The 24,043-nt window shown below is 41.9% G+C and overlaps 1 protein-coding gene across 1 annotated transcript in view; it reads right to left on the bottom strand.

The window, feature by feature from the left end:
• Positions 1 to 229: 229 nt before the first annotated feature.
• The window catches only part of vps35 (VPS35 retromer complex component), a 32,575-nt gene continuing 8,761 nt past the window's right edge, over positions 230 to 24,043 (bottom strand). The window contains exons 3-17 of the mRNA XM_072381063.1: positions 23,353 to 23,449; positions 20,423 to 20,546; positions 17,631 to 17,813; positions 17,070 to 17,289; positions 12,883 to 12,966; positions 10,675 to 10,784; positions 9,292 to 9,388; positions 8,421 to 8,569; positions 7,770 to 7,977; positions 7,167 to 7,322; positions 4,921 to 5,043; positions 4,654 to 4,833; positions 4,186 to 4,425; positions 2,466 to 2,609; positions 230 to 1,636 (exon numbers count right to left, since the gene is read on the bottom strand). Of these exons, the coding sequence (XP_072237164.1) occupies positions 1,457 to 1,636; positions 2,466 to 2,609; positions 4,186 to 4,425; positions 4,654 to 4,833; positions 4,921 to 5,043; positions 7,167 to 7,322; positions 7,770 to 7,977; positions 8,421 to 8,569; positions 9,292 to 9,388; positions 10,675 to 10,784; positions 12,883 to 12,966; positions 17,070 to 17,289; positions 17,631 to 17,813; positions 20,423 to 20,546; positions 23,353 to 23,449 (2,295 nt within the window). The 3' untranslated portion in view covers positions 230 to 1,456. The remainder of the gene's footprint in view (positions 1,637 to 2,465; positions 2,610 to 4,185; positions 4,426 to 4,653; positions 4,834 to 4,920; positions 5,044 to 7,166; positions 7,323 to 7,769; positions 7,978 to 8,420; positions 8,570 to 9,291; positions 9,389 to 10,674; positions 10,785 to 12,882; positions 12,967 to 17,069; positions 17,290 to 17,630; positions 17,814 to 20,422; positions 20,547 to 23,352; positions 23,450 to 24,043) is intronic.

The raw sequence follows: 24,043 nt of genomic DNA, 5'->3' as shown, positions 1-24,043 counted from the left end.
CATGGCTTGGTGCTGTTTGGTGAAGTGGGGGCAGCCGCAATTGTTGAACAATTCCCTCTTAAAAAAAAGAGCCATTTGCTGCATAAACATACATTCAGTTTGGTAAAAAAGTATCTACCAATTTCGTTATCGAGTACTTCTAAATACTTTCAGAAATCCATTTTAATATTATGCAATGACATAGTAAGACGTTGTAATAATGTGGGCAAAAATTTACAAAATGCAAATATTGTTAATTTACAATTTTATTTTGGTAAATGACAATAATTTCCAATGAATATGCATTTTTATTGATCGATTTACAAGGTTTAAGCACACTTAAAAGTGAAAACCAACATGTCAATATAACCTCCAACAAACAAGAAATAGAAATCAAACATACTGTCCCAAACATCTCCTTAAGCAAACCCAAAATCTTGTACATTATATACTCTGTACAGCAACGTTCCCTCAACATATCAATCCAAAGGACAGTGTCACCAATCAACAGGGTTTTGTTGATTTATAAAGAAGAAAAGACAAATTCAGTTGTTGTTAGTGAGATCTATAGAGAATAAACTGAAAGGCAGGCCTTTTGTTACAAACACGAACATACTGGAGTTTTAAGAACGTGAGTCTAATAACCTGAAATAGGGGTTGGGGTCTTTTGAAAATAAAGTAAAATAACAAGAAGAAGAAGAAAATAACCACATATCAATTGCTGATTTATGCAGGAATTCGTCTGAAGCCTTGCAGGAGTGGCAGAAGTGTTGACAATCATGCAGGAGCTGCTCAGTTATGTGAACTGTCGAGTCCTCCCATAATTGAAAAATTCTCAAATGTTCATCAGGTTTTAATGGAAACAACTGTTGGTTCATTCATGTGGAGACAACGTTTGCATTTACATCTGGCCTTACTTATGGTTCGCTACAACATGTTTAAAAACCTGCTACAAGGCCATGTCCAGAAAAGACAGCAGTTACTGGTTATTCAATTTGAGAAACGAGATGGTTTGCAAATCAGCTTTAAGGCCATCACTGAACTCTGTAGCCTAGATACACTCAGCTAATTCATTTCCCAATAAATGAACAGTTTATTGGCTGACTGACTCACTGGATCCATCTATTGCAACAAGTAGGTCTATCATCATCAAAATTCTACACACAAACCAATAAAGTGTGAATTCATGAAGGAATGGTCAATAAGACTTGCCTCAAGTGCACAATGAAGTTAGATGCAGCAGCACTGACACATGCTTCTGAACAGGTCGCAGTAAAAACGTGATGGTGATGAACAAAAGGACACAAAGAAAAACTATAAAATAAAGAACTGGGTTCATTTAGATCTTCTTGACATTTACGTTTATCCATAGCTCATATGAAGACTTTTTTTGTTATCTTGTGAGTGTGTGCAGTTGTACATTATTATATCGTGAAACATTTTGGGAAGGCTGGACATCCTTCCAAACTGAATTAGTTTAAAGGACCAGGCCCTCGTAGGCGGGGCCCTCAGACTCGGGGGATTCTCTCTGCAGGCGGAGATGTTCCAGTGTATTGTGGAAATGCTTGTTGATCTGCTCAGTTTCTTCACTTGCTTCCAGGTTCGGAAGATCTTCCCTGATCTTCTGGATCAGTTGGTTTAATACCTGAACTGTCACCTGGATGGGAGGAGGATGAGAGACAGCATCTTTTTACAGTGTAACATCTACATGGTTTCTCTGAGCAACATTCAGATCATCTGAAAGCATTGCTCTGTGCGCTTTCACAGTTAAAAACAACGATGCTGGAGACCTGTAAGGTTCTCTTTCCTGTGGGGTATTTCCATAAATGGGTCTTTTTGTTCCCATTATTCACATGCACAGGTTAAAAACATTAAGGATGTAAATAATTACAAATCAATAGTCAGAAAAAAAAGAAGCTTGCTGCAGGCGGTTGGAGCCTCTGAGCGACAGGTGGTCGCTGACAGCCGGTGAGAACCAGCATAAGTTCCTACTGCTCTGCTCGACTCAGCATAAAGTCACGGAAACACCTCTGGGTTGCTGTCTGGGTTTATGACAAAGGCTCGTGCCTATGCAAAAGTGGGATTGTCCAGCACTGATCCAGGCTGTGAGCTGTGTGGGACGACACGAACACTGCTGAGACTCGTGCTTCTTTCTGCAACCACATGTTTCCACATCGTCGTCTTGCTAGTTGTGTGGTAGGGTGATAATATACACAGAGGTCTGCTTGGAGTATTTAATTCAAACATCTGAGAACATGGGTTTATCTCCCACTTTTCAAGCATTATGTGCACTGCATGTGATCACCTGAAGTCAAATGTACACCACATGGCACATGACCAAATCTGTCCCCCTCCAGGACAAAATCTTTGTTTTCTTAATATGGAATTCAGATTTCCTAAACAGAAATAAGAGCATTGCAAAGTGACAACAGTAACAGTCGTTGTTTCCGCACAGCTGAAATAATCACAGTGAAACGATGTCCTACCGCATCATTTTCCCTTTCATAGAAGCAGATGTATCTGTTGAGGATTTCAATGAAAAGCTGGACTTGCAGTGACGAGTCCATGCACTGGTTGGCAATCTTCAGGGCTTTCTTTAGACATTCCATCACCCGCTTTCCATCACGGATCTAAACACCACAAGCAGTTCACAGTTAGAGAAGCAGATTAAGATGAAAATACGGTGTAGAATGAAAGCTGGATAAACAGTGTTTCCTTTTGTTTCCAGATTACTACACAGAGGTCTGCACTACGAAGACAGCTAGCTTTTCTTTGCATTAGCTGGCTCAACAAAACCTGGCCCAGACACATGAGGTCCCCTAAACCAGGCTTTCTGTGTAAAAAAGAAAAAGAAACGTCTTTGTTTGGCCTGGCAGCGTAGATTCATTACTTCCACCTGATGAAACCTGGATATTTAGTTTCAGACGGCTTTGCTTTGTGGTAAGACGTATTGCATCACTTCCTGTTGCTTTGTGTGTGTGCACTGTGACAGTTCTCGCTCCTCTTGAACTACTAATAATCACCTTATTTCTCCCTATAATTTACACATCTTGCATAGTTAACTTTCCTATGCATAGACACCCTTTCCACTTTTAAGATTCGGCTTAAAACTTTCCTTTTTGATAAAGCTTATAGTTAGGGATGGCTCAGGTGATCCTGAAACATCCCATAGTCAAGCTGCTATAGGCTTAGACTGCTGGGGGACCTCATCTGTCACACCTTTCCTCACTTTGCTCTCTTTTTCCCCCTGTTTAATTTCTCAAATGATTTTATGTACATGTGACATTATTGTGGTTATTAACTTGTGTTTCCCTGTTCCAACAGGTATCCTTTGAATGGTGTTATGGTGTTTTTCCCCCTTTTCTGTCTTCTCAAACCCCAGCTAGTCGAGGCGGATGGCCACCCTTCCTGAGTCTGGTTCTGCCAGAGGTTTCTTCCTGGTTCTGGTTCTTCCAGAGGTTTCTTCCTGTTAAAGGGAGTCGTTCCTTTCCACAGTCCCTCAGGCTCAGGACGGGAGATCGGACTGAAGACAAGTTTCTGTGCAATCTGTTGGTTTCCTTAGCTAGGATATTATTTTTGAATTGGCTCTATATGAATTAATTGGATTATGATTACAATGAATTGAATTTCAATTGGCTTGAATTGGACTATATTACTTAAGTGCCTTGAGATGACATTTGTTGTAATCTGGCGCTATATAAATAAAATTGAATTGAATTGATATTTGAATCTGATTGAACCACTTGGCAGCGGTGAAAGGGACCTTTTTAAAAACTGAAGGTAACTTCTTCATTTCTTCTGAAGCTGTGCGGTGCCACTTAGTTTCTGATATACTGCACACAGTGACTTTTACACTTGGACCCCCATTTAGAGCCTAAAATTTGGGGTTGAGATTGTTGAGATCAATTTGAAGTGACTCACTGTGTTTGCACTAAAATTCACAGCAGACAGGGCCTTTACTTACCAGTGGGAAAAAAAGCCACATTACACTGGACATGAGAGATTTTTAGTATCGGTGTGCATGACGGGTGGATTGTGGCACATTGGAATTATGCCTGCCTCCAACTTTCATCTGGTTTGGACATCATTAAATCAGCACACTTCCAACACATTCCTCAATAAGATGTTGTTTTCTTAGATACTGTGTCTGACCTAGACTTGTGTCTGAATTAAATTTGATTCAGTAAAAGATCAATTCCAACACACCTCTTCGCCATTTTTGTCAGTGCTGCGACCTGACCAGAAGAGATGGGCACACGTGCTGACAGCTCGACACTGGTCAGGCTTCTTCAGCAGCTTGGATGCAGCCAGTGCACACTGGGTCCTCAGAGGCTCGTGGTTCTCCTCGCTGAAACATCTCATTCGCTCAAAGGTGCCGATGATCAACGTGATAGCTGCCAACTGGGCTTTGGAGTCACTGATCTCATCCTCATAGAGAGAGAAGGCCTAATGTGATCGAAGAGAAGAGAAAGGTGAGGTTGGTCGGAGAGAAAAAGAAATCACCATGGTTACAGCTGGAGAATTGCATTTTAAAGCAGGCATATCAGAAAAAAATAAAACTTTGCTGTTGACCAAAGACCCTGGGAAATCACTGAGATGTTCAGTTTGGTTAATGAGGTCTGGAGTACACACAAGCTATTTTCCCTTCTGGGTGAATGCTATTTATCACTCTACCTGTGACATGAACTCATACGCTACAGTTTCATGGTTCTCAAAGCCAATCTCGCCTGCAGCCAGCGCCCCCTGAAGGAAGAGTCGAAGAGGCAGCTCAGAGAGCTCAGCCTTGATGAGCGCACTGATCGTCTGGTGGGCGAAGGAGAAGATCTTCTGGCACTTCTTCTCCCACTTGTCATCCTAATAGAAGACAAAGAAGGGATACACCAGTTACAGCAGACACTAAATGCAGCATGTGAGATCCAGTGAAAATGAATGACTGCTTACCGTTGAGGAACTTTCTTTGTATCTAAAGGCCAGCTGGTAAGCAGCAAACACCAGAGGAGGCAGAGTGTAGCGGATCCTTTGGTTTCCACCAGCACCAAAATGTTTCCGGGCTGTGTTAAGAATCTGAAGCACAACCCCAACAGTAGCTTCAGTTAATACAAAAGCCCATTTCCACCACAGTCATGCTGAGAAAAATAATACCATCGTAGTATTACAACTTAGCACATCCTCCAGGCAAGTGGGTGAGACAGAAGCTGGCTTGGAGGACACGAAAGGACTTTTCCATCATCACCGAGGACTATTAGAGACCTGGATTCACAAAGCATGGAATGTTCAACGCTGCAGAGGAAGCGGCTTTGTGAGGGGAAACCTTCACTGACCAGCAGCGTGCTTAAACATGGGCTAATCACAGACTGCATCAGCTGATGGAGCACTGCCTGTTGAAAATGCACCACTCACTACATCTACATCTGCAGCTTCAGTCTGACGGCTCCAGCAGTCACAACTGTCAAACACGCATCATTTGATATGAAGCAGCTTTGGCTCTGTGCATTTCCTCTCCTCATACTAACAACTTATATGTAACTAAAGTGTACTATCAACAGATTGCTTATTATTTAATGTCTCTGCAGCAGTAATCATTTTATTTACCTGTACCAATCCCAGCATTGTAGTCAATCGTGCTGTTCTTGATGTTTAAAGATCTCTAAATCAGATGAAGGTCCATACATCAGAATGTTGGAACATTACAAGCCTCCTAATGCCTTTTTCTACTTGTGATTACAACCTGGTGGTGACAAAAAGATGCGCTCTGCTTTGTACTTTAACCATAGTAAAGATAACGACCTCAGTGATTTAAGCTCTTACTTGATATTCATAAGGGTCCATCTGCCTTAAAATGACCTTGACTCATTTGTGAGGGCTACGGTTTACATTTTAAAAGCTTTTACATGACTGGTTGTACAAAAACATCCGGTGGGTCAGCGATGCGTCACATAAACAACTTTTAGAATGCGAGTGTCCCAACAACAGCTAGTAAGACTCAAGTTCCCCATCAGTCAAGTGAGACGTAGCCAAGAACCAAGAAAAGTAGTCAAACTGTCCCCCATTCAAGCACTTAGGATGCCCAAGATCTGGATGAGAGTCTTCATCAACATCCTGCACTGTTAGAGCACACATGCCGTCGTCTCTGCCGGAGGAGCGGTCCTCGGTGATCATCAGTGCTGTGCTCCTTCTCTTAAATGATGGGATCAAAGGAGGTCGATGAAACACCGAACAGATACTGAAAGAAAATTTAATTTATCTGACTTGCGCGCTGTTTTCAGATGCGGATGGGGTTCAGATCTAGCCGCCGACTGGTTTGAACCAGTGTTCTTCAGCTCACTGGCATGCTGAACTGGAAACACGCCTTTCATTCAATGCTGCTGAAACGTGATCTCCACATTATCATGCTGCTATCGCCATGTTTGACGTAGTATTTTAGGATGATAGCATGCTTTTTAGGCACCTGAAATGCTCCAAAACATTTGTGTCATGGCACAAGCCTATTTCACAGGTCCATAGATTATTTTCTCAACCTCATACCTTGGCTTGAATTCTAACAAACACCAGCTTATGTGACAGGTAGCTCTAAGCTCGTTAGCCACAGCTGAAAGCTGTGAAGCAGGGGTGGCACAGGCAGATGTGAGATATCTCAGTTGTTAATGAGCTGTATTCTTTGGATGATGACCATCCGGAATCAAATGATTTCCTTTCAATGCAGAAATCAACAGAAAAACCCATCAGTCACGAGCTGTGAGCAGGAATCAACTTTTGGGCAGTATTTAAGAGAATTGCACCCTAGTCTGGGTGGACTATTGAGTACGGTAGAACCCTCTTCAATGAAATTAAGTCATTTTAAGGAAGAAATAAATTTCATCTCATGCTAGGAGCTGTAATTTTTTTTAAGATAGCAGGAAATTGAATGAAAACATTGTAATGTCCCTTTAATTTCAGTATTTTAGTGGGTGAAATTGACTGTAGCAGCTATAATCTTTAAAAATCACTTTAGGATGGGGAAGCTTAATTTGATGGGACCTTTGGGTTCACGATACCTTGCAGAAAATCCATTTGTGTCTGCAAAGCCAACCTTTGTCCACGCAGAGAGCCTGTGAAAACCTTTTCACAGTTTTGAATCAAGCTTTTAAGAAAGAATACTTAGCAGCACTACACATTACAACAGATAATATATTTAGTACAGGACCCACAAGATATTGTTGATCAGGATCTTCAGAGTGGAACAGATGGATGAAACGTCCCACAAGGCTCTGTTCCTCAGCAAAGTCCTCTGGGTCAGGATCATCTGCTGGCTGGTCTGGCTGGTCCTGTATCAGTGTTGATACCAGGCTTAAGATGGCGTCCACCTGGAGAAACCAGAATTATTTATGTCACGTCTCAGCTCACTCAGACGTTAGCTGCACAGAATGATGGCACACATCTCTAACACCAGAACCACCTTCAAGACAGTGAAAGTGACAGTATTTACTCTGAGGAGCTGCTTTAATATTCATTCTAAAGCAGGAACTGAGCTGATAAATCAAAGTGCTTCATGTGATATGTAAAAACTATTTCAATCAAGCACAAAGATCCAAAAATAATCTCGGGCAGAGTCTTCTGTTTGAGGCAGCTTTGGTCCGGTAAGATAAGCTTTACATGTTAAAAGGAAGGAAATATTCTTAGAAAGTCTATATTCAGTACAGAATGTGGCTAGGAGTTTATCTTTGGCCGTTTACAGATCATTACACACATGCCTACATTCATACTTTAAAGCCCAACATGGAATCGTCAAAAATGGCAGCTGGGAGTCCAACCTGTTCCTGAGCCACAATGGTGGTGTTGTAGTCCAGTGTGTTGCTCAGCACGTAGCAACTCATGCTCTTGCGTGACTCATAGTCAAAGTATTCAAAGAGTGGTGGGAAGTGCTTGAGCTGCAGAACCATCAGGATACTGTTGTAGGAGTCCACAGGGATCTTCAAAAGCCGGGTTAGTTCTTTTGACACAGCACTGCTGGTCGCTATGCTGCAGGAGGACAGTCAGAGGTTAACAACCTGACACAACTGGGAGGCAAGTTGTGCTCGCATTCATTTTGAATCACTCAGAATTATTCATACATACTGGGTGTAGACTATAATCTACTATAATCCTAAAACAACGCTGAGGGGGCCTGTGTGAGCTGACCTTCTGTGCCTTCTCTTCCATTCACTATACTTCCTCTGCATGCTCCCGGTTGCTGCAAGTTTTTTAACTATTGGGTTTGTCATTTTCCCTTTTTAAATCAAATTCATCATTTTTTATTTGTCTAAAAGCTCACTGGGCATCGTACTGTTGCAGCACAACCGCAACATCAGGCTGACACCCTAACCTTGGTGCTCATATCAATAAGTGATTAAAGAGTCAGAAAGTGCCGTGTGTGCTGCAGTGTGTGTACGTCACACTATTTTTTTTGCAGGTTTTGGACTTACTGCTCCAAGTTGAGCTTGTTGAATATTTCCACTGTGCTCTCCAGGACCTTGTCTACGTAGTCCACTCTCTCAGGGTAACATTTCATGGCCAAATTAATGAGCGAGACCTGAAGAGAGACCACGTCCTCTGATGGCATGTCCTGACGAGACTGAAGCAGATGAAAGCAGGAAGTCAGTGTACTGTACAGCGGGTCTTTTTTTATACAAACCTCATGCGAACTCATCCATCCTTTGTGGAGAGGACCGGTGCATTTAAAGGGTCTGTAATTATAAGGCACCTTTCCGGTCTCGCTGACCACCCAAAGCGCTTTTACACTACAAGCTACGCTCACACAGCATGTTTTACAGGTTACACAGTGCTTTTTTTCCTCCATCACACATTCATACACTGACGGGTGCATGCGGCCCGGGGAAGCTGGGGGTCCAACCACTCTTCCTCCCCCAGTGCAGCCAGCAGATATCAGGACAATGAAACATGGATATTATCCAAAGGAAATAAAAATCTGAACAAAAAGCTTTTTCCTTTCCTTTTTCCCTCTCCACATAACAAAACATGCTAAACTATGACCACCAATGGATTAAAAACAAAACCCAGAAATCCTTTGTCCCCTGCCTGCAGAGTCTGCATGTTCACATGCAGATATCAGTTTACCTGCATTAAACTGAATAAGTGTAAAGAAAAGTGTAGTCAGGACACCAGGTTCTACAGTGGATCAGGACCTCTGAAGTGCAGCAGGGGGGGAAAAACCAGACATTCCTTTTAATAATGCAACTGTAAAGTCAACTAGAATGAAATCCTTCCTGAACGGAACCTTAAATAGAGTTTTAGTCTGAACAGTAAAACATTACAAAACAGGTCCACTTAGCTTACTTGAATGACAGTGGCCACCTGCTGAGAGAAGATGTCAAACAGTTTGATCTCAGCTGGAATGCCTGGGCCATCTTCTCGATGAGCGAACAGAGCGAGTCTGAAACACGGAAATGCAAATACATTCACAGGATTTCTTTAAGGAGCACCATAAGTGATCTTTGCATTCTTATTTACAAAGAAGATTCAATTATTCTGTCATCCTGAGAGCCCAAGAATGTGTGAAAAATGGACAGCTGCACGGATGATGAAAAGTAGAGCACATATCTGACAGGAAAGCTACAACAGGTGTGTGGCACAGAAGAAGAGCTGGTGGCGCTGCTGTCGCAAGGGCCAGATCACCTCACCTTTTCCTAAGAGCCTAAACACAGCTTAGACTGCTGGGGGACCTCATCTGTCACACCTTTCCTCACTTTGCTCTCTTTTCCCCCTGTTTAATTTCTCAAATGATTTTATGTACATTTTATTGTGGTTATTAACTTGTGTTTCCCTGTTCCAACAGGTATCCTTTGAATGGTGTTACGGTGTTTTTCCCCCCTCTTTTCTGTCTTCTCAAACCCCAGCTGGCCGAGGCGGATGGCCACCCTTCCTGGTTCTGGTTCTGCCAGAGGTTTCTTCCTGGTTCTGCCAGAGGTTTCTTCCTGTTAAAGGGAGTCGTTCCTTTCCACAGTCCCTCAGGCTCAGGACGGGAGATTGGACTGAAGACAAGTTTCAGTGCAATCTGTTGGTTTCCTTAGCTAGGATAATGTTTTTTTTAATTGGCTCTATATGAATTAATTGGATTATTTTTAAATGAATTAATTGGATTTAATTGGATTATGATTACAATGAAATGGACTCTAATTGGCTTGAATTGGACTATATTATTGAAGTGCCTTGAGATGACATTTGTTGTAATTTGGGGCTATATAAATAAAACTGAGTTGAATTTAATTGAATTAACAACAGTGGCATTCATTTCTATATAAAGAGCACATGCAGATAAGAGAAAGTTATCCTGGAACACTTTACATAAGAAAGAGACGAACAATCCCCTCCGAGGAAGCACTCGGAACCAGATTCAGGGAGGACGGCTGTCTGTCACCTCATCACAGACAGCAACACAGACAATTTGCCATTAGAATTCATATAAAGTAATGAACACAACATCAGTGGATGGGAGCAGTTGAACGAGTGATGCGTGTTCAGACAGAGAGCAGCAGCTTTATCACTTTTCTTTCATTTATATAACTCAGATGCCGAGTAACAAAAAAAATAATAAAAAAAAAATCAATCAAAGGGATTTAAAACAAGGAAATTCTGTCATTATATTGTGGAATCAACATATCTGCTGATAAAAACCATCTAGTGTGCAGAGGACAAGGTCAAGCAGTGAATGAACAGTACCTGTCAATGAGGGCAATGATGATGTTCTTCACATTGACATGTTGGTGGAGCTCAGCACAGGAGCGCAAAAAAGGGTTCAGGGTTTGAAGGTGGAACTCGTCTGGAAAAACCTAACAAAACAACACCGTTTTAGTTCAGACTTGTACATCTTACCATCTATAAATCAAATGAGAAGGCTGATGGTCATAGTCAGTCAGCTGCTCATGCAATTTACTTTAAAAACTGCTGCTGAAACAAGTCTGAAATGCTCTGGTCGAGGATGTCCTCGCAGCTCCGTTTTTTTTCCCCATTTTTACAACACTGTGGGCAGCAGGACACAAAGGAGGCCATTTGAAGCACAAATCCAGTTTACTTCACTGGAAGAGGATTTTAGGAACTGGCCAACTGCGTTTGCTTTAAAGGCTTCATCCATGACATGGTTTAAACATGTCCCACAAGGCCTCTCGGCTTAAACGTCTGCGTATATTCTCAGCCACTGATACAGGACCAGCCATCGGTCACAGTAATCCTTAATAAAAGACATTTCACCCCTCATCCACAAAAGAGAGCTGAAAAATCTCCAGGAAGCATACAAACAAGTCCAAATGTTTCTGTTCAAACACTGATGCAATGTTCAACTGCGCTAAAGACGTCAGGTGACGTCTTTCTAAGCTTTACTGCGTTTGTAGGAAATAATCATAAAAAAGAAAAAACTGGTAATTATCACAGCATATCATAATAATTAGCATCTATTTCTCATGTACACAATCATCTAATTAACATTTGTAAATCTATCTAATATATGAATACAGAGTGACTGTTTTCAGCTACGTGTTCACAGTAGCCAGCTGTGCAAGCCTTTTTCTTCTGCTATGCAAAAGTCTATAAATGAGAAGAGGCAGAACACTCCTACCTATTACAGCAATAATACTAATGACTCCCTTTGAAATGATGCATGAACTAACTGAGCCCAAACTTACCATCGAAACTTCCCTTAAACTAATCATTCACACACCATCTACGGTACCAGCGACTGTGCTGTTTGCCACCATTGTAAAACACACCCAAAAAATGTCGGCTTTGATCACATGACGGGTGCAACAGTTACCAACAATGGCAAGTTGTTGAGTCTATCAAATGGAGCCCACATCTCTGAGAGGTGCTGCTGGCTTTGTGGCCTGAAAACTCAGCATCAGATTTCTTTTTAAAAATAAAAACAAGTTAGGGTTGAACATTTCATTCAAGAAAGTGCTGCACAGTACGCTTTCAGGTTCACACTTTTAGTGCGTCTGAGTCGTCATTCTTTGTGTTATATGTGCATTGTGACCATCAACGGTAAGAAAAAAAGACAGACATGATTTCTCCTTCTGTGCACACATAATCTAATAATACAGCTCATCTAAACCAGTGCTCAAAAAAAGCTCTTCTGTCCACTGTTAGGGATTCCTTTCACTTTGCATTTGTCAGTTTTAACAGTGTGAGGAAGGCGCAGTGCAGTGAGGATCTCACCACAGAGCAGCCTGTTTCTGTCTGTGTGCTTCCCTGAGTTATGCTGTTCGCTCTCCATATGGAAAGTTGAAAAAGTCTCACAAACAGAGCTGTGACAGTGGACCTTAAATCTGTGGTGGAGAGATTTCGAAGCTGCACCTTACGTTTCACTGTCAGAATTGATTGTGCTTTGGTTGGAGCAGCTGCTGCTCATACACAGCACAGAGTGGTTCCCTAAGCTTGTGTACTGAGGGAAACGTTGTAGAAAAGTTACCCCGCCTCGGTTTTCTGTTCACAGAAACATTTCTGCCACATTTACACACACTCTTCTTCTGTAACAGTGGCTTTCATTTTGCTGAAAATCTGTGGACTGCAGAGCAAAGATCCTCTCATTGACTCACAGAGAGGGACTATTGTGGAAAGCTCTCGTCTCCATTCAATGCTGCAATGTTCTAATTCAAAGCTAAAGGAGTTTGGGTTGCATCTGTCAACGGAGCCATTCACGGTCACTGCAACAATCATACGCTGGACTCATTTTGCACAGGAAGTTTCTCTCAGCCGTTTTGGTGGCTAATCAAGTCATTTTCAAATCCCCATGCGGGAGCATGCTGTTTGGATGTTTCCTCTTGGTAAAGCTTCTATCTGAGGAGGTGTGCCTGTAGCTCAAAGTATACAGTAAACACTATTCATTCCATTCCTCTGGACATAGAAGTGCATATTAAGTTATGAGATGGAACAAACCTGAATAATGCACTCCATTAGATATTCCTGAGCCAAAGAGTCTCTACAGTTCACAACCTGCTCCAGCACTCCAGGAAGAACTATCTGTGGAGAGAAACAAGGACAGACGTACTGAACAACACTGAATAACCCCGACACCCAAATGTACGTTCAGTGTGTTCTAAATGCATGTCAAAAGTAGCTAATATTACAGTGAAGCAGGAAAAAACTCAACTCAAGGCTGATGATCCACAGATCAAATGACACAGAACTTAGAAATGTTCTGTGTCATTATCCTGCAAATAACTAAGTGCACAATAACATTATTTGTGCACTTAGCTGTGCTACTGGTCACACTGCACAGCACAAACATGTGAAACAGCACATAAACCCAAGCAAGAGCAGCCACCTCAAATTCTTCTTCAGTGGCAGAGACATGCTTAACACATAGCCATGCACAGGAGAAGCTGCATGAGGCGGATGGAGGAGCATGCACTGGTTCCCCGAGCACAAAGTTCGTGCGTGCTACTGACAAAGTAAGGATGTCACCTTTTCCAAAAACAGTGAAAAATGACATACTAATTCTTCAAATGTAAATTCAATTGATTTCATACTCTTAACAGGCCTAATATAGACCAAGATGAGAGGTGCACAGCATCCTTAGCACATGTCATTATCATTAGAGAGTAGCTACATCCAACCAGGTGTTTTACAACATCCAAAGACCATGGTGCCCATCCTGAAAAGCAGACAGTTCTTGCAGGTCCGTCTGCTTTTTTTTGTTTTGTGTGTAAAATTATTTTTTTTAGCATTTTTAACTACCAATAATACAACATTGTGGTCAGAATGGCAGCAGGACACAAAGGAGGCCCCGCTACAATTCCATCTGTTCAAAGTGGGAATCCAGCACCCTCTTCCAGCTGAGCTGAGAAAGCTCAACCGTAGCTGTTGGGCTGAAGCTCAGACCAAGGTTAAAGGTCTATGTATCAACCCTTTCTACCAGTATTGGTACCGATACCATGTGGGTATACTCGTACTCAGTATTCATTTAAGTGTTCCGATGCTACAGAACTGATACCAGTGTGACAGGAGCTGCAGTGTGTTTGTGAAAGTTAAAATGTTCAAACAATATGTTGCACTAAGAGTAATTTTATATTACTAAAATGCACAAAGTGCAGTTTTATTTGAGTTGAATGTGCCTGAAGAAAATAAAATGTGTTTAGCTGTAAGAACTGTAATGGCCTTGATTAGTACTCATATCGGGGCTCGGTATCAGCAAGTACTAAAAGGTAAGTACTTGTGCTCGGTTTAAAAGAATGTGGTATTGGTGCATCCCTACTTTCTACTTTCATTGATTTTCCTGGGTAATGTAAACTCACTAAAGAACAAATGTGATTAGCTGGTGGCTCTGGTGAAGAACGTCTGAAGTAATTCCAGACTTGCATGTGGACCAAGCTGAGAGCCGACGGGGACTGCACAGCGTGTGGTGAAAAGGAGGGTCCCGGGCTGGCTACAGTCATATTGCACCAAAGGAGAGGATCTGTAGTTGGCATATAGAACTCTTGGATGTTGAAATCAGGCCTATACAATGTACCAAGGGAATTCTCACACATCATTGCCATTGTTAACTGTTGCGAGAATTCAGACCCAGCACCCTGAAGCACTCACACTGATGTCGGGAGATTTTAAATCACGCCACCCTCTCCTCCCACCTTACAGTTTGACTGAAAAACCAGGGACAATAAAACACTTGATCTGATGTATGCCAACATTAAAAAATGAGTGAACAGGGCCAACAATGATATTGACAGGACAGAAGAGGTTGTTACTGATTACATCAACTTCTGCAGAGACACTCTCATGCCAACAGACTGTTCGCTGCTTCCCTAATAACAAGCCTTGGATAACCAGCTACGTCAAGAAGAAGAAATCCTTTAGAGATGGAGACAAAATGTGGGAGGTGCTACATGAGTTGAAAAAGGAACTGCGACGGGCAAGGGATGAGGTCAGAAAGAAGGCTGCAGCATCACAACACCACAAATGCTTGGAGGAGAATGCGAAACATTACAGGCTACGACAGCAGTAGGGGTGTAGACAAAGCCGATGAGTTTAATCTGTTCTTCTACAGATTTGACAAACCGGCTGCTTGTCACCCTCCCACCGTTAGTATTTTCACCCCTGCCCCCCTCTAAGGCTCCACAATCTCTGACAGCAGCCAGAACCCTGCAAGTATGCCCACATCTAGTGCCGGTACCTGCACTTCCATTGCAAATCCCTGCCCAGCTCCTGTGGTCTTCATCTGAAAATGCAGACACTACCGATACTTCTCCTATTCCAGGACCCTCACCTACACCATGCTTCACTGTGAATGAGGTTAGAACAGAACTATGGAGACTGATGTCAATGGAGGCAGCCTGATCTGACGGGGTGTACTGAAAGTAGCTTAAAAACTGCGCTGACCAGCTGTATGTGCCTTTCCAGATGATTTTTAACCAAAGCCCACAGCTAGGGACGGTATCTTCCGGTGGAAGGCCTCATGTCCTGTCCGGGGCCCCAAGGTTGGGCGTCAAGGTTGATATTCGGGCAAGATGAATGACTACAGACCTGTGGCCCTCACATCACACATTATGAAGCAGCTCCTTCTAATGGTGCTCAGACTTCAAGTGGAAAACACAGTGGACCCCCTCCAGTCTGTGCAGGAAACACCTGGGTGTAGAGGACGCAGTCCTGTACATGCTACATTGTGCCTACCGCCACCTGGATGGTTCTGGCAGTGATGTGAGGATTATGTTCTTTGATTTTTCAAGTGCTTTTAACACCATCAAACTTTAAAAGGTGGACATGGACTCCACTGTAACCTGCTGGATCAAGAACTACCAGACAGGAAGGCCACAGTTTGTCAGATAAATGTCTGACAAAATGGAGAGCAGCACTGCGGCACCGCAGGGGACTGTTCTGGCTCCCCTCCTGTTCACCCTGTACACAACAGACTTTGAGTACAACTCCAGGTCCCGACACATCCAGAAGAATTCGGACAGTATAGCAGGAATGGAGAGGAGGACAAGTACAGACAGCTGATAGAGGCCATCAGAGAGTGTAGTGATGAGAATTGTCTGACCACCCTCTCCACAACATGTCACAATAGCAGTTGTAGTGGACGGCTAATCCTACTGTGATGCTGAACAGAGAGGTTCAGGAGATGGTCTGTCCTCTCTGCCATCAGACTTTAACTTAAGTGTGTAGCATCAGTCTTGTTTTTATTTGTTATTACTTGTACAATAATCTCCCCACCTCAACCTTTCAAGTTTGAGTGCACAACTCTTCAGAAGTAGACGCTTAAATTGATTGTGGTGATGGGTTTCATGTTTGTCTTGTCTGTTTTCTTTGGTGAGCTAGTGGACAACTGAATTTCCCTATGGGGATCAACAAAGTAGGTCTTATCTTATCTCCATGGTTCATCCCTTTGCAATCATGAAACTATGTGCTCTTGGAGAGTGATCATTTGAATAAATGATATAGTGTATATGACCAGATGTTTGAAACCCACAGGTCTTTACACACTTCCCTAACCCCTCTAATGGCTAGGCTTTTTAAAAGGTGAATGCTGACATGTTCTTCTCAAATTTATTTACTTATTTCTTATTATTATTAGTATTATTGTTCTAATATACAATCATTGTAAATATTTTAAAAAATTTGAGCCATTTGACCAATTTGAATTTCCCCCACTGGGGGATATATAAAGTATTTTTCTATTCTTCTATTCTATATACCAAGTAGCTTCTCCACCCTGCTTGTGCCAACTACTCCGAGCTTCTCATTTAATAAGTTTCTAAGAATGCATGGAAATTAGTTGTGTTCTACATGGACAATATGGCCTGCTTGAGCTCAACTTTTGAGGCTGTGAAATCCTGGCACCCAATGGCCAACAATGCAGCCAGCTGCTGAGTGAATGGCTGCTATCAGCCATTAATCTCACATGATTCTGCTGGCTTTTATATCCCCGTCTACAAACATCTTTGAATGAAGCAACGAACCATTTTTTTGGTTGCAGATATGGCAGTAAAGTCTCATCTCTACATTTGAAGCAAAATGCACCCAGGTGTAAAAGCTACCTAAGTTGTGTCAGAAAAGATTCTGTGTACTAAAAGGAAACAATTATTCAGTGTTTCAAAAATCACAAAAAGACCACCCAAACACACTCATACCTGTTTGTATTTGTCCACATTGACACCCTCCAGCTGGCTGAGGCGAACAAGATTGGTGCCCACTAGAATCCTAAGTTCTTGTCGTTCCTTTTCTCTCTTCTCTCTGTCTCGGCTGTGACCTTGATGCTGCATTCGAACCCATAATTTGTTCATTTCCGCAAAGTTTAGGAGGACAAAGTCTATGGAGTCATTGATATCACCAGTCATCTCCTCTGTTCCCCTGTGGAGGAAAAGCTACAAGTTTAGAGCAGAGATTACAGTGAAAATACAAAACATCATTACTTCATTTGTTATGTTACTTCAGCAATTAAGGTATCTAAAACCAAAGACACATGGAGAGCCTAACTGGTAATCGGGTAACAAGAAGTACTGCTCCCTCTGTAGTATTCTAACAGCCAACCCCCTAAGGAGGAGAATGTGGAAAGCAGTGTTCTGTTTCCTCCTATCGGGGAGGAATAGGGCTACACTTCTGATGGCAGATTTGGACTTAATCTTAAAACTTCCACAGGACGGTATGATTAGGTGCAGTGGATACAAAGACAGAGAGCATGACTTTCTTACTCTGACTGCTCTCCATCATCTGGCAGTATGTTGCGGGTACACTGCAACAGGTAATTTCTGAGAAAGAGACCCCTGAGAGGGTGCTGGACACCACGACACATCTCGACCAGGTCCTTCAGAATGTCCTTACGAGACTGAGGGAAGGAGCGAACATACACCACGCCCACTGTAATCAGGAGATAGCTTTAAAAAAATAAAAAAAAAGTTCAATTACAAAATATCTTAATATGAAACATTTATATTCGCTAATACTTTTAAGGTCCCTAAATGCAACCAATTTATGACATCATGCCAGGAAAGTGTGAGTGAGAGAAAAGCAGATTTACATCCATCTAAAAACTTTCTAAATCCACTTTTTACTCATTTACATTCATGAAATTAGCAAGTTTTTGTTTGAAGAATAACTTCTGTGGGAATCTTTTTGGAAAAATGTTGGAAAATGGAAATGAAAGTAGAGGTTTAGTTCATTTCAATGTGCAGTGGAACTACACATTGTTCTAAAAATGATGTTTGAACATAAGAAAAGTTGGCATATAACTCATTTAGACGCCACAGATTGGAAATTATGAATGCCTCCATCCACATAAGTTTCCTCCAAACTCACAAACTCCTCATCCAGCTCAAATGAAAGGTAGAACAGGACTTAAATCCATTTAAGATACTACTTTTCCTTTCATAAATTCTCTTCAATATGCATAGACCACATGGAAATGTAAAAGGTGAAATACAAGTGTTGTCCTACATCATTTCTCTGGCTGTGTTTGAGAGAGACAAAAGAAAGAAAGAAATCCATCTCCTTCGATAAAAGCATTCACACAGTTCAAAGAAGGTAAAACTACGAGGGGACAGTGAGATCTGTCAGTCTCTCAGAGATCCAATCAGTCCCAGCTCACAGGAGGTTTAACAAACTAAGGGTCAACAACAGAGTCACGAAACTAAATGTTTTCCAGTCACTGCAAAATATGGGAAACAGTGTTCATCAACATGACATAATGATTTCTGAGGTGAAGAGGGAGAAGACGCCATCAGCCTGCGCCTCAGAACGACACATGCTTACAAACTCTTCAGGCTGAGTGGATGATGATCCTGATAGCGGCAGACACATAAGAAGTCACTATGTGTGATCACTGGTAATTGCATAATAAATAGCATTTGTATAAAAAGCAAAAGCTATAAACAAGACATATTTTTCCTGTCTCAGCCATTTTCCTAACTGAGTAAATACAGACTGCAGTCATAACAATGGCTGTCAAAGGGCTCAACTGCCTCCCCAGACGTTTTAATGCAAACATGCTCCATATTATCATGATATTTCCAGCTTAGCCTTTTCCCTTCAGATGGCAGCATTGGGACTTGGTTGTTCAGGGAGTGAGGGAGAAAACACAGTGAATATACGTCTACAGAGGTCATCTAAATGTCGTTCAGCCGTGGACATAAAGAGAAGTTAATGCTAAGTTACGGTGTCACTGTGTCCCTCTTCCTCACTGCAGATGGTCTAAACTGTAAGAACAAGTTAGCAGCTGGGCAACATGGAGGACTTCGGCCAATATGCATCTGCAACACTCCATACTGAAGTCCTCTTAATACAAATGGTAAATGGTAAATGGACTTGTACTTGTATAGCGCTTTTCTAGTCTAGCTGACCACTCAAAGCGCTTCACTACATGCCGCATTCACCCCACTCACACACACTCATACAGCACGTCTTAAGATACTTAACTACCTGCTTTTTCTAATCGTTCACACACATTCATACCCCAGTGATACACTGGGAGGCAACGTGGGGTTCAGTGTCTTGCCCAAGGACTCTTCGACATGTAGCCCGGGGAAGCCAGAGTCGAACCACCGACCTTCCGATTGGTGGCGACTGCTCTTCCTCCTGAGCTACAGCCAAATGAGTCCATTATTCTAACACAATATCATTAATTTCAGCAGATATTCAAATGAACTTGCTGTCCTAAACAGACATCTATGTACTTTCTTTAAACACACAGTAAAGCTTCACCAATGCCAGCCAATTCTGTCAGATCAAGTTCATGAGATGATACACAAATTAACTACAACTATTGCAACATTTATCACATATCTATGAAGGGAGTGTGTCATTGCAGTGATATTGAACAAATAAATGCTGTTTTATTGTTCCTCTTTACAGCAACCGAAGCCACATGCACTGAATGCCTTCCCATCACCACACACACAAAAACCCATTGCGTACTTCTACAGCGGCATACCACCTCGCCATAGTTGATCATCTACAAAACTTTCAAAGGTCACGAGTCAGTCATGTCATTTCCTCTATGCCCAGTTGCTGGTTTCCCGGCTGGAAAAGTCCTTAAATGAGTCCGAGTGTCCAGTTATTTGGTGAGCAGCAGAGGATGTGTTGTCAAGCTCACGTCTCAGACACCTCCCAGAACTATTAACGACGACCAAGGTAGACTTGGAGACTTGTTCACATATATACCGTACCTTGTATTTATTTCCAACCCAAATCAGCAAATTCTTATTTTACTGTCGAGCAGCACGTCGACCCCATCAGACCCCGCTGCCATCACACACAGAAGCATCGGCTCCTCCTCTCCATTCAAGCACATCGAAATGAAAACATGATCATTTATGAAAGCAAGGCTTATTAGATTACACAACTGCCATCTTGAAGTTTCTGATGTTTGTCTCCTTTTTGGAGACAACTGTATTTTCCAAAAAAAGCATTCATCAAGAAAGAAATTAATTGAAAATCCAATAAAGCAGAAAGCTTTTGAGCATGACTTCTCAGCTGAGGTAATACTCACAGTCTGGGGATGATGTTGCCGGCATACTGGACCAGCTCATAAAGATCTGCCACCTTGCGTCCTTTGGCAAACTCATCAGTCAGATACACCTCTAGATAGTGGAGTTCATCAGAAATAGCCATATCTGAAAACACTGTTAGGGACCAGTAGAACTTCTGCTTCATTGCCGTTTTGCACCACTGAAACGTCTCTGCCAAGGAGTTGCAGCCACTGTGAATTTGTCAGCTCTTAGTTTGAAAATGGTCTAAAAAAACCAACAAAAAGACCCATTTCCAACTGTACAACCCTTCACGAGTGTTAATAACAAATAATGGGAAAGAGATCATCAGTTTAAAAGGGTTACAAACTTGGACATGAGTGGCTTCTATTGGTGAAAAACCCAAAGGTTTCTCTGATTGATACAAACACTTAGGAATGACTTTGTTCACCTCTCTGTCCACTTTGTGGACGGCCTCATCACCACTGGCCTGTCCTCATGCTCATATAATTAGATGTTACTGTCTGCCTTGTTCATAGCTATTTTTCCATTCATCTGATCAAACAAGAGTTTCTCAGATTGTTTTTTTTCTTTACTTTTTTTCAAAAAATACTGCACGGTGTGAGAAAAACGTTCAGAATTCCTAGCACTTGTACCATGTTGTCTTCATCTCTACAACTCCATGCCAGCAGGGCCTGGTGCTCTCTCAGCCATAACACATGTGCAGGAGGTAAGAGAAAGCTAAATGTGGCTTGCTTACTTCCAGGCTGCACTTCTGAACACCAGGCCCATCATCAAAGCTGCTGGTGTGTTACTGTCAGTTGCGTTCTGCATCACTGCTTATGTTTGCTCATCTTTATGAAATGACACTGATGTAAAGGTTTGCAGGAATCTTTCTCATTTTCAGTTCTACGTTCGTGTGATTTTGTGAAATCACACACAGTACCTGCACAGCCCCCTCTGAACTTCAAACCTGATAAATAAATCTGTTTCTCTCAGAGTGCTCAGTAAGCTTTCTTGGATTTGGGCTGCATTTTTCAAACAAAGAGCCATGTTTTCCATAAATCTGACTCCAAAAGGTGCCTGGCTGTGAGCACACTGGGATCCAGTATTACTAGGACCCACCTGCCGCAGCCACGTACCTCTGTGACCAAGCGCTGCAGTGAATAGTTTGGCCTAGAGCAGAGCATGAAATTACATATTAGTTTTACTGCCAGCAATTTATCTCAATGCTGGCACCTGAGCAGGCAGCACTGATCAGAGCTGTGGCTGTAGTAAAAGTAGTGGCTGCCGTTTTGGTGGCCATTAGAGCGAGTGCTATTATCAGAATCAAAACCTATCAGAATGTTCCAATCTGAGCTTTTCTTAACTTTAATATGATTTTTTTTAAATGATGGTAACAGAAACAGGCTTCTGGGCGCTAAGTTAATGACTTTGGCAGCATTTTCTTTCAGAAAAGGTTTGGTTTCCCATCATATTTAATAATTTCAGAAGATAAAGAGTCTCACCAAATTAGATTAAGATCAGATTTATTTGTCATGTACAAGAAATACATGAAATTTCTGATGAAAAAACTGATGGAGCAGAGTGGAGAACCTTTTTAGAAAATGGACTACGGTGGAATTTGATCCATTGGATTAAAATGAATTGGATTCTAAATGGACTGCACTGGACTGAATCTTTAAAGTGCCTTGAGATTATTTTTGTTGTGAACTGGCACTATATAAATAAAACTGAACATAATCGAATGGCCATGTTTTACCAGCTCGGTGCATTTCATACACACTGTAAACTCTGCTTTGCAAGTGAGATGCACATCATCTATTGTGCTTCTTCTCTGTTGTTACCAGCCTCTTCAGTTAAAGCCCTGAATGAGATCAGTGAAGCATGCACAGAGTATATATACCCGTTTGAAACCAATTAAATGTTTACAATTGTAGTTTATATATTACCAACCACATCATCTGGGTGTGCAAGTCAAAAGCAGTTTAGTACAATGTCTGTCAGAGTAAAATGTATACACGCCTCTTTTTAAAGTCTGATTTTAGCCCGACTAACAGAATGCAAAAACTGAAATAAAACCATTCCTAGAATGGTGCTGCACATGTTGCAGTAACTCTGGTCACAGTGTATCATCTTGAGATTTTATAAAGTTAATTTTTTTGAGCAAACATATTTCTGAAGCATTTTATGTGCTTATTTAGATGTCAGTACTTCCGCTACATTTGAACATCTATTATGATGCATAACCACCACTTACATGAGGGAGCAGCTGATTTGGCTTTCTAAAACCAAAGCACTGTTCTTAATAAGACCCCAAACCCAGATGAATAGAAGCAGACATGGTACTGGAGGAGGAAGTTTAAACCATTTCTTCCCTCCATTATCATTTGGAATCTGTGATCACATGGACATGATATTTGAAATATCAGGAATGCTGCATGTGTTTCACAGAGACATTTCCATATTCTCTACACAGCTGTCAGACTGTACAGCTGTTATTACACAAAACATATTCACCAGACAGAGCAGGGAGAGTAATGAAGAAGAACCGCAGTGCTCGCTAACAACAGATGGTGTAACGCTTTGAAGGAGCGGATCTGTGTCCCTGATGTCCAGCTGTTTCCATGAGTTCCTGTCCATGTCGTCTACTGATACTGTTACTGTTAGGTACTGTGTTACCTGGCAACACTGCAGGTGAAGTAATCGGCTCAGTAGTTGCCAGGCTTCAAACAGCTCAATAAATAAATAATGATAATGATTCATAACACTCCTTTCTCTGCTACACTTCAGCTCCATTTTTATCCATTCAGTTTATTCTGCAACAATTTCATTTTCCTTCAGGGATTATTAAAGTATCATTCAGTTCAAAACATACCAAGTTGTAGACAGCTGCACAGTCAACACAAGCATGCAACACGTTTCACAGAAAAGAGTCAAAAGTAAAGGATACAGAGCTCATAGTAGCTCTTTGGAGACAGCATGGAGGTCCTCAGCTCACCCAGCATGTTGGAGGCATGCTTTAAAGCATCCATCAACTTGTTCTTGTCCTGCACACCACAGAATAGTCCACATATACATATTGTGAGCAAATCAACAAACAATAGCACTTCATTTAGATGTCAAACTCTTTAATCTGCATAAAATTCAAGTTTTCATGTGTTACAGAGGAGCCCTCCTATCTCCAGAAAATATGAAATGTACGTCTAAACATCTATTCATCTGATAACCACTGAATATAAGAGCATCAATTGCTTTGCTCCTCAGCGCTATTCAGTTACAGCTCATCAGTGAAAATCAAACCCCATCTTGTCTTACACCAAAGAGTAAGTCCATACAATGCTTGTATGTGCCTCATCGGGCAAAAGCAAAAGAGAAGACAGCTTCGTTAAGTCCACGCAGCGCTGCTCCTCAGCTGAGTGACGACAGCGCCGTTGGCTAGAGCAGCGATTTCCACGGAGCCAGCTGATGTATGTGAGCAGAAACGAGGCGAGACGGCTTCACCTCTTACTACCTCTTTCACCAGCTCAGACACGCATCAGAGGCAGATAAATGCAGCCCCCATGCTCCGCTTTCACACAGGACACGCTGTGCAACTAAAGGGCATGTGAGGAAGAGGCTTCGGTGTCTCCGCCATATTTACC

The sequence above is a fragment of the Leuresthes tenuis genome, unplaced genomic scaffold, assembly GCF_036924035.1.
Source record: "Leuresthes tenuis unplaced genomic scaffold, fLeuTen1.0.hap1 SCAF_2, whole genome shotgun sequence".
Lineage (NCBI taxonomy): Eukaryota > Metazoa > Chordata > Actinopteri > Atheriniformes > Atherinopsidae > Leuresthes > Leuresthes tenuis.
The sequence above is the reverse complement of the archived record's forward strand: the minus strand, read 5'-3'. Positions and strand labels throughout refer to the sequence as shown.